The sequence below is a fragment of the Orycteropus afer genome, unplaced genomic scaffold, assembly GCF_000298275.1.
Source record: "Orycteropus afer afer isolate SDZICR_OR568_19922 unplaced genomic scaffold, OryAfe1.0 scaffold00648, whole genome shotgun sequence".
NCBI lineage: Eukaryota > Metazoa > Chordata > Mammalia > Tubulidentata > Orycteropodidae > Orycteropus > Orycteropus afer.
This window is the reverse complement of record NW_006922235.1, coordinates 1,057,988-1,068,884: the sequence shown is the minus strand read 5'-3', so window position 1 is coordinate 1,068,884 and position 10,897 is coordinate 1,057,988. Positions and strand designations below refer to the sequence as shown.

The following is a 10,897-nucleotide window of genomic DNA, read 5'->3' as shown; positions in this document are numbered from 1 at the left end:
CATCCTTTGGGCCTGTAATTGAAATTACTCCCATGGCTTACCCTTCAGCCAAACAATAGGTAGTCTAAGAGGTGAACAACTATACCAGAGAAGTGCACTTCTTACAACAATCACCAAGAGATCAGAAGGGCAGCATTTCTGCAAGGAGGAAGCTCAGAAGGCATGAATTCATAAGAAAGAAGGATTCAGGGAAAAGGCAGCCACAGGGAGGAAGTAGGAGGAGAGCTGTTATGTTGTGGGGATTGTAATTAATGTCATGAAACAAAAAGTATATGAGTGGTTGAATGGAAAATGAATTTGTTCTCCAAACTTTTTCATTTGGCAAATATCAATTTTTACATGCAAAGACCCCATAATTTCCCTAAGGTTATAGATGTTGAATTCCTTCTATACTAATAGGAGAGAAACATCGGTTCATAACTGCTGTCATTTGGAATATCTACATGTTTTCAGTTTCCAAATATGCTTCTCATTTTGGTTTCAGATTTTAATTATTAGAATCAATAGCACTGCTGGAGTATAAATGCTTATGCCCCAATGGTTTCTGAAAATTCCTTCCTTTAATGTTCAAATTAATGAAAATAAAAACTATAGTAAAATTTCATACACAGAGGAATCCTAAAAGGATATAATTAGATCTGGCTTCAGAGAAAATCATAGGAATTTGGCTGACAGATTCAATTCATAATCCCACTGATATTAAATTGGTTCTGTTTGTACTTATGATTCACTTAGAAATAAATATAAAAGAGTAATTTTCCTCAAAGGCTCTTTTTATAATGAGTATGTCAATGTAAATGAGGTTTGTTTTCCATATTTTCTCACTTTCCTATGACAGTCACTACCATTCTTTAATTTAAATTCTTTAAATTTTAAGTCACATTTTCTAGACACAAATACTTGGATAGATTTAGGACTCTAATAAGTACGACTAGGCTAAAATAAGGCAAAATTAGTTTTCTTTTATCTTGTTTTTGAAATATGTTTAATTAGATAATAGAAAAATAAAGACCTTTTCAGGAAATTCTTTTTTCTTCTTAGTCACATACCACTTTGCTACCATTATCTGAAACAGTAACCTTATAACTAAAAAGCCTTATTAGTATGAAGGAATAACAAACCACTATTAAACTTGAGACATAAGTATTTACCATTCTCTGTACATATGGAAAAATATGGGAAAAATAACATTTCAGGCAATTATTATATGCAGTGAATACATATAGTTACTTCTCATTTTGATCTACTCTTAATAACAACATGATACAGAACACTCATTGTAGTAACAAAACTGAAGTTCAATAATATTAATACAGCATGCTGTTGAGAACAACTTGTGTAGCAAAAAAAGAAAGAAAAAGTTACAATCACAGGGAGGTAAGAATATCTATTCTGATTCCCAGAAAATACTGTTTTCTATATAGCAACTCGAATGAGAGAACTGAACAAGTTTCATATATGATAAATATGAAAAAGTAAATTAGATTTTATTCACCACCAACCATCAAAATATTTCAAAAAAAGAGGTACCCCAGAATAAAAATAACAATAGTATGCAAATTATTTAGGGAGAAAACTATGAAATTTCGTATTATAGTCACTAAAGCTCTGGTAGTGTAATGGCTAAGGCACTTGACTGCAAACCAGAAAGCTGGTGGTTTAAACCCACAAGCCACTCCTTAGAAGGAAGGTTGGGGCAATCTACTTCCGTAGTGATACTGCCTTGGAAAACCAAGGGGTAGTTGCTATCAGTCAGGTCCAACTCAACAGCATATAACAACAACAACAACGAAGAAGATCTAAATCAATGAAGAGGTATATCAAGCTCACGCACAGCTGGGCCTGATTTCATAAGGCCACTAACCTCTCACAAAAGATTATATAAGGATTAATTTCAATTATAACAACTTAATACACATTTTTATTTATGAGTGTGAGTGGATATTGGCTAGCTAATTAAAACTTTTTTTTTTCTAGAGTAATAAATGGTCACTTATTTACTAATATTTATTAATATTTTCATGAAGAAAAGTAACATGATGTCCCAATCAGATATCAAAACTTACAATAAAGATATAGTAATTTAGATAATGTGGTTATGAGTAGAGATAGACACCTGAAAATAGGAGAGAATGGAGGATACAGAAGTAGATCCAAATCTGATTTTTGAAAGCTCTTACATTAAATAATATCAGTGGGGAATAAAACAATTGATCATACACATCGGAAGAATTAAATGGATTCTTACCTCATTCTTTGTACAAAAATAAAATTTAGAACATTTAATGACATAAATGGCAGACAGCATTCTGGAGGGCCAGAACTGGCAGGGAAGGCCAGGAAGTGGCAGTGGAGCAGTTTGGGACATCAAAGGGAGACAAACTCATCTGTCAGTTTGTCATCCTCTGGTGACTTGTGTGTTGCTGTGATGCTGGAGGCTGTGCCACCAGTGTTTCAAATGCCAACAGGATTAGCCACGGTGAACAGCTTTCAGCAGAGCTTCCAGCCGAAGACAGACTCGGAAGAAGAAAGAGGCCATCCACTTCTCAAAGAATTGGACAGCAAAAGACTTATGAATAGCAGTGAAACACTGTCTGGTATATTACTGAAAAATAGCTCTGAAACATTGTCTGATATAGTGTCAGAGGATGAGCCCCTCAGGTTAGAAGGCACTCAAAATATGACTAGGAAAGTCCTGCCTCCTCAGAATGGAGCTGACCTTAATGATGTGGATGGAGTAAAGCTTTCAGGACCTCCTTTTGCTAATATGACACAATTCAAGATAAGAAGAAACAGTTGCAAATATCCATTAATAATTGGAACATGGAATGTACAAAGTTATTAAAAATGAAATGGAATGCATAAATATGGATATCCTAGGCATTAGTGAGCTGAAATGGACTTGTTTTGGCCATTTTGAATCAGACGACCATATGATTTACTGTGCCGGGAATGACAAATTGAAGAGAAATGACGTGACATTCATCATCACAAAGGATGTTTCAAGATCTATCCTGAAGTACAATGCTGTTAGTGACAGGATAATATACATACACGTATGAGGAATATTACTTTAATATTACTATTATTCAAACTCATACACCAGCCACCACAGCCAAAGACAAGGAAATTGAAGATTTTTTTTTAGCAACTTCTGCAGTCTGAAATTGACCGAACATGCAATCAAGATGTGTTAATAATCACTGGTGATTGGAATGCAAAAGTTGGAAACAAAGAACAATCACCAATAGTTGGAAAATATGGTCTTGCTGATAGAAATGACACTGGAGATCGCATGATAGAATTTTGCAAGACCAATGACTTATTCATTGCAAACACCTTTTTTCAACAACACAAACAGTGGCTATACATGTGGATTTCACCAGATGGAGTCCACAGGAATCAGACTGACTATATCTGTGGCAAGAGTTGATGGAGAAGCTCAATAACTTCAGCCAAAATAAGGCCAGGAGCTGATTGTGTAACAGACATCAACTGTTCATATGCAAGCTCAAGCTGAAACTGAAAACAATTAAAAAACTCCGTAAGATCCAAAATATTATCTTGAATATATCCCTCTTGAATTGAGAGACAATCTAAAGAATAGATTTGATGCATTGAACACCAATGACCAAAAAACAGAAGAGTTATAGGATGACATTGAGAACATTATCCATGAAGAAAACAAAAGGTCATTAAAAAGACAGGAAAGGAAGAAAAGACCAAAGTGGATGTCAGAGGAGATGGTGAAACTTGCCCTAGAATGGAGAATAACTAAAGCAAATAGGAGAATTGACAGGGTAAAAGAGCTTCACAGAAGATTTCAAAGAGCAGCTTAAGAAGCCAAAATCAATTATTATAATGAAACGTGCCAAGAATTGGAGTTAGAAAACCGAAAGGGAAAAACACACTTGGCATTTCTCAAGCTGAAAGAATTGAGGAAAAAATTTAAGCCTCCAATTGCAATATTGAAAGATTCCATGGGAAATATGTTGAATAATGCAGGAAATATCCAAAGAAGATGGATGAAATACACAGAGTCACTATAACAAAAAGAATTGGTAGATGATCATCCATTTCAGGAGGTGGCATGTGATCAAGAACCAATGGTACTGAAAGAAGAAGTTAAAGCTTCACTGAAGGAAGTGGTGTAAAACAAGGATCTAGGAATTGACGGAATACCCATTGAGACGTTTCAACAAATGGACACTCTACTGGAGGCCCTTACTTGGTTAGGCCAAGAGATATTGGAGACAGCTACCTGGCCAACTGACCTTTTGAAAGAGATCCATATTTGTACCCATTCAAAGAAAGGTGATCCCACAGAATGTGAAAATTATTGAACAATATCATTGATATCACACACAAATAAAATCTTACTGAAGATAATTCAAAAATGGTTGCAGCAGTATATTGACAGAGAACTTCCAGAAATGTAAGCTGGATTTAGAAGGGGATGGGGAGCAAGGGATGTCATAGTTGATGTCAGATGGATCTTGGCTCAAAGCAAAGAATACCAGAAAGATGTTTACTTATGTTTTATTGACTATGCAAAAGCATTTGATTGTGTGTGGATCATAACAAAATATGGATAACTTTGAGAAGAATAGGAATTCCAGAACACTTAATTGTACTCATGAAAAACCTGTACATAGACCAGGAAGCTGTTGTTCAAACACAACAAGGGGATACTGTGTGGTTTAAAATCAGGAAGGGAGTGTGTCAGGGTGGTATCTTTCCACCATACTTATTCAACTTGTATGTTGAGCAAATGATCCAAGAAGCTGGACTATATGAGAAAGAACATGGCATCAGGATTGGAAGAAGGCTTATTAACAACCTGTGATATGCAGAGGGCACAACTTTGCTTGCTGAAAGTGAGGATGACTTAGAGAAGTTACTGATGAAAATTAAAGACTACAGTCTAAAGTATGGATTACACCTCAACATAAAGAAAACAAAAATCCTTACAACTGGAATAAGCAGCATCCCGATAGATGGAGAAAAGATTGAAGTTGTTAAAGATTTCATATTACTTGGTTCTACAATCAACGCCAATGGAAGCAGCATTCAAGACATCAAAAGACATATTGCATTGGGCAAATCTGCTGCAAAAGACCTCTTTCAAGTGCTGAAGAGCAAAAATATCTTCTTGAAGACTAAGATGCACCCAATCCAAGCTATGGTATTTTCAATCGCCTCATATGCATGTGAGAGCTGGACAATGAACAAGGAAGATCAAAGAAGAGTTGATGCTTTTGAATTGTGGTGTTGACAAAGAATTCTGAAAGTACCATGGACTGATAAAAAGACTAAGAAATCTGTCCTGGAAAAAGTGCAGCCAGAATGCTGCTTAGAAGCAAGAGTGGTCCGACTTCATCTCACCTACTTTAGTCATGTTGTCAGAAGGGACCATTCTCTGAGAAGGTTGCCATGCTTGGAAAAGTGGAGGGTCAACAGAAGAGAGGAAGGCCCTCAATGAGATAGATAGACATGGTGGCTGCAGTTATGGGCTCCAGTATAGTAGGGATAGTGAGGCTGGCACAGGACTGGGCAGTATTTTGTTCTGTTGTACACAAGGTCAGTATCAGTCAGAGATGACTCGATGGCACATAACAATGACAACAATGACTTAAATATAAAAAAAAATCTTAATTAATATCAGGGAATATATGTATGACCTTGTGTTGGGAAAAAGACATCAGAAAAACAAATATTTAATGTAAATATTGAAGATCATAAATCTGATACACTATGATAAATAGCATGTATTTATAAAAAGTCACCATAAAAAGAGTGAAAATACAAAGTGACAAATTAGGAGGATGTATTTACAAAATGCAAATCTGAAAAAACAACCAGAATGCATAATGAAACTCTCTACATCAATATGAAAAAGATATGAATCACACTATAGAGAAATAGGCAAATTTCAGGAACAATCATTTCACACAAGAAAGTAGCAATGTCCAGCAAACAAATAAGATGTTCAACCTCACAACCAAGAAGTGAAGGCCAATTGAAAACTAATTTCACCCAAACCAGATTAAGACAAAAAAATTAGTTTCCAGACAATACTAGCTTTGTCAAGGATGTAGACAAATGAGAATACAAATAAAATAATGAGAGCATATTTAACACTAACACACTGCCATCAAGTCAGATCCAACTCACAGCGACCCCTCTTTGGGATTTCAAGGCAGTAACACTATGGAAGTAGATTGCCCAACCTTCCTTCCAAGGAGTGACTTGTGGGTTTGAACCCCCAGCTTTCTGGTTAGCGGTCAAATGCATTAGGCACTACATCACCAGACCTTCCAATGTTGGAGTAATGACATAGAATTAACTGGAAAAAATGATTTTTTTTCCTCAGTATCCCTGGTGGCCACAGAAATTCAAAAAGGTGTAGCTATGAGTCAGATCTGACTTGAGGGCACTGAGTTTGGTTTTTTGGTTTGTGTATCTGGGTAGCAGAAACTATTAAATATTGGGCTGCCAACATAATGTTTGGAAGTTTAGGTCCATTGAAAGGAACTTGGAAGAAAGACCTGGTGATCTACTCCTAAAAAAATCAGACATTGAATACCTATGGACTACAGTTCTACTCTGACACAAATGGGATCACCATGAGATAGAATCTATATGAAAGTAAATTTATTGTTTTATTTTATTTTTTTAACCTAAAGCCCCTCAATATGTATTCTAACTTATATAACCAAAAGAAAATTTTCTACATGTGTAACTGGGGACATACACTAAAAGGTCCAAAGCAACATTACCACCATAGCAACAACAACAACAAAATCTGGTGACAGGAAAACAGATAAATAAACTATAGAAATAAACAGTGGAATAGTAGACAGCAAGGAAGATGAACTAGCTATAGCTTCATGAAACAACTTGGATGCATTATATAATATATTGAGGATAAAAGTTGGGTAATTTTGAGTAGTGATTTTATTTATATGAAGGCAAAATATATAAATATATTGATTGTCATCAAATTCCAAGGCTAAGGAAAAAAGTATTAAGAAATAGAGTTTTTTTTTTCCCCCCCTGGGTTGAATAGAGATATCTATGATGAGCAGGAAGCACATAGGAGTATTCAAAGTTTATGATAATTTTTTATATCTTAAAGTAGGTGCTGTGTACACAGGAGTTTATCTTATGTTAAATATTAATATATGATGTGGATGTGTGTGCATTATTTGTATGTGTATTATATAAATAATAATTTTGTGTACATATTATATTCCATAATCTAAATGGCAAGTATTAAAAAAAAAGGTTTGTGACAAATAATCTGAAAAGTAAGCTGCTGTAGTAGTCCATTAGAAAAATAAAATCACAAAAGTAAAAGCTTAGTTATGATTCCATTTGCATAATGTCCCAAAACAGAAGAAACTAAGCTATAAAAGTGATAAAGTGGGTTATAATTAAAATATTCAATGCAATGATTTTCTTTGTGGGAGAAGAATTATACCAGGACTGTTATCAAGGATGCTTTTGAGTTGTTGGTAATATTTTCTTTCTTACACTGGGTAGTGATTACTGGAGTCATCATTTTATCTTTATTATTTGAACACTACATATCTGTTATATATGCAGTTACGCATGCATTTCACAATGTAAATTACAAAATGAAACAATATAAAGGAAGGAAGGGAGGGGAAAAGGGAAGGAGTAAGGAAACTGGAGAATTACAATTTAGATCCAGAGCTTTCTACTTCAAAAATGCTTATCTGCCTATTTAGATGGCTCAAACTATCCAAGTAATAATGAACAGTTTTCAAAAATTAGTTTAAGTGTATCACTTTTGCTATTACTTGCTCTCAATCATTTCTCTAATTTACCAGTTTAAATTTAAATTTTAATAATCAAGTTTGAGCCCTTGTAATCCTGATTAATAATACTGCATCTTGATATTGCTTGATATTGCATGCATATTAATTCCTCTAGTGCAGTTTAGGGTTGTAAAATAGAGGTCAAGTTATAACAGCAGGAGGTCATACATTCCCCATTCTTACTCTACCATTCTCCCAGACTACATCTGGATCACATTGGGTGTAAGGGGAGAAGACATTGTCTCAAGATTTCTTCCAAAGATCTGGCTGTACAACCAAATAGTAATGTTGCTCTTTACTAAATTATCACTAAATTTTTCTCTTTACTAAATGGGGTCTGGAGAAAGATCCCATTCAGAGGGACAATGATGAGGTAACTTTTTGATTGTTGGCTCTCAGTTCTCCCGAAGGGCATTACAATAGATTTCATCATCAGCCTTTGTTATTTCTTCCTCCCTCAGTTGACTGAATGGTCCTGTCAGCCCCTAAAAGTCTCTTAGCCTAACTTCCCTACCAGGAAGAAGTTCTTACACTTTCTATGGCATGCATTTTAAAGAAACAGTATGTAAAGTGCCAAACAGAAACAATAAAACTGGTATCAAATTAGTTCCCATAAATGAAGCAATTCCTCTTAATTTCAAGTGTTCAGCTACCTAGTGGGCTTTTTATCTTATGTATTTACTTCATCTCTAAGGCACCTACTTTTTTCCATTCTTCATTCACCATTTGCTTATAACTTCAGACCTGGGATTCCTACCTCTGTCTTCTTCCCCATTCAATTTATCCAGGACTTTGCTGCCACATTCGTCATCTGAAAATCTGAAGTAGAAAATGGACTGTTGTTGTTGTTGTTATGTGCCATGGAGTCGGCCCCGACTCATAGCGACCCCTCCTTGGGTTGCCGAGGCAGTATCACTACAGAAGTAGATTGTCCAACCTTCCTTCTGAGGAGTGGCTGGTGGGTTTGAACCGCCAGCCTTCTGGTTAGCAGTCAAGTGTTTTAGGCACTATAATTCATCTTGCTGAAAACAAGTTACCCTTGGTTTTTGAACTCTAAAGGCAAATTGACTGCCTTTGTCTTAGGTTATTGAGAACATATAATGAATCTGTGTTTATCAACTATGAACTACAAGTTAATGGATGGCACCTACTGTTTTTAGTGTATCTATTACCCACAGTGCCTGGCATAGTGCCTAACACATAATTTATACCCAGCGACATTTGGTTGAGAGAACAGTTGTACTAATTAATTCGAAAGAATATAAATTGTCATATTGGTTCAGCCATTCATTCATTTATTTAATTCTCAAAAAAAAAAACCAAAAAAAAAAAACTCACTGGCCTTCAGTCAACTGAACTCTTAGTGACCCCTCCTTGGGTTTCCAAGGTGGTATTTCTAAGGAAGTAGATTGCCCAATCTTCCTTCCAGGGAGTGTCTGGTGAATTTGAACTGCCAGCCTTCTGGTTAGCAGTCAAATGCCTTAAGGCACTGCAGCACCAGAGCTCTTTTTATTTAACTACTACTTGTTAAGAATTTAATATATGTCTGATTTTGGGAGTAGAGACGTCAGCAAGATAAATCCCTGCCCTGAGGATAAATATCATATTATTATTGTTGTTGTTATGTGCCATTGAGTCAGACCCAACTCATAGTGACAATTAATAATTAAATATGAAAATAAATAAATATGTAATGGCAGGAAGAGATAAAAGTCATAGAAAATAAAGTAGGACAAAGTGCTAGAAATGTGTGTGGCAATGGTCATTCTATTGTAGATAAGTTAGTTCACATGGTACTCTTTGCTTTCTGATAGCATAATGTTTGAACAGAGGTCTGAATACAAAAAAAAAAACAAAAAAAACACCTCACTGCCATCCAGTCTATTCCAACTCCTAATTACTACCATTGGGTTTCTGAAGTGATGAGGTGGTAAACATTTATGGAAGTAAATTGCCTAGTCATTGTTCCTCAGAGTGGCTAGTGGATTCGAAACACCAACCTTCTGCTTAGCAGTCAAATGCCACCAGAGGTCCTCTAGAGGTATGAATACTGAGAAGGAACTAGTCATGTGAAAGTTTTTAAGGCAAAAACATTCTGGGTAGAGTAAACAGAAAATACAAAGTCCTACGGCAGAAACCAACTTGGAATTTTCAAGAAGAAACAAGACAGTATTATGGAGTGCGAGGCACCACCATGACGATGGGCAGCAAGTTTGGAAACCTGGAGCGGCTGCCCTATGTGATCACCTATAGCTTGTCGCCCTTCGAACAAGGCGTCTTCCCTCACTACTTCAGCAACGGTATCCCCAACATGCTGCACCACACTCAGGCGTCCATCCTGGGTGTCATGCCCCGATTTGTGGTGTTTTATCTTGTCTATATATGGGGGACCCAGGAGCTTAAAAATTCCAAGAGGAATACTCCAGCTGCCTATGAAAATAACAAGTGAACAACTCACCTGGTGATGGCTTTCTGTCTCTGAATGAAGGACTCTTGTCTGGGACAGGAGTCTGAATTGTAGTGTTTTAAAGACACAATAAACTTCTTGAAACCAAGAAAAAGAAAAAAACCCACTGCCATCGAGCCAGATCTGACTCACAGCCACCCCTCCTTGGGTTTCTGAGGCAGTATCTCTATAGAAGTAGATTGCCCAGTCTTCCTTCTGGGAAGTGGCTGGTGGGTTTGAACCGTCAGCCTTATGGTTAGTAGTCAGATGCCTTAAAAAAACTTCTTACAGGCTGAAAAAAAAAAAAAAAAAAAGAAAGAAAGAAAAAAAACAACAAGAGTGAAAATATGGTTATAGTTAAAGTAAGTAAGCTGAAGTTGTATGAAATAATGAGGCAGAAGTGAGCAAGGGCTAGATCACATTGGGCCTAAAAAGCAAGATAGGAGTTCAGAAGATATACCAAGAATAATAAAAATTCTTTAGAGCATTTCAAGGAATGAGTGATATGCTATGATTTATTATCTTGAAATGTCTAATTTTAAATTTTTTTGACCTAGAAAAATACCAGTTTTATATGTTTCACCCTTAGACACTTTTGAAAGGATAA

General features: G+C 35.9%; 1 protein-coding gene across 1 annotated transcript; it reads left to right on the top strand.

Annotated features, from left to right (window-relative positions):
* Positions 1-10,044: 10,044 nt before the first annotated feature.
* Positions 10,045-10,293, top strand: LOC103210740 (cytochrome b-c1 complex subunit 8-like). Its single transcript, XM_042783084.1, has one exon. It carries the CDS (start codon positions 10,045-10,047, stop codon positions 10,291-10,293), a length of 249 nt encoding a protein of 82 aa, XP_042639018.1.
* The last annotated feature ends 604 nt before the right edge of the window (positions 10,294-10,897 follow it).

Coding starts and splice junctions, on each gene's coding strand:
- LOC103210740 (XM_042783084.1), top strand. CDS start 10,045: ATGGGCAGCAAGTTTGGAAACCTGGAGCGGCTGCCCTATGTGATCACC.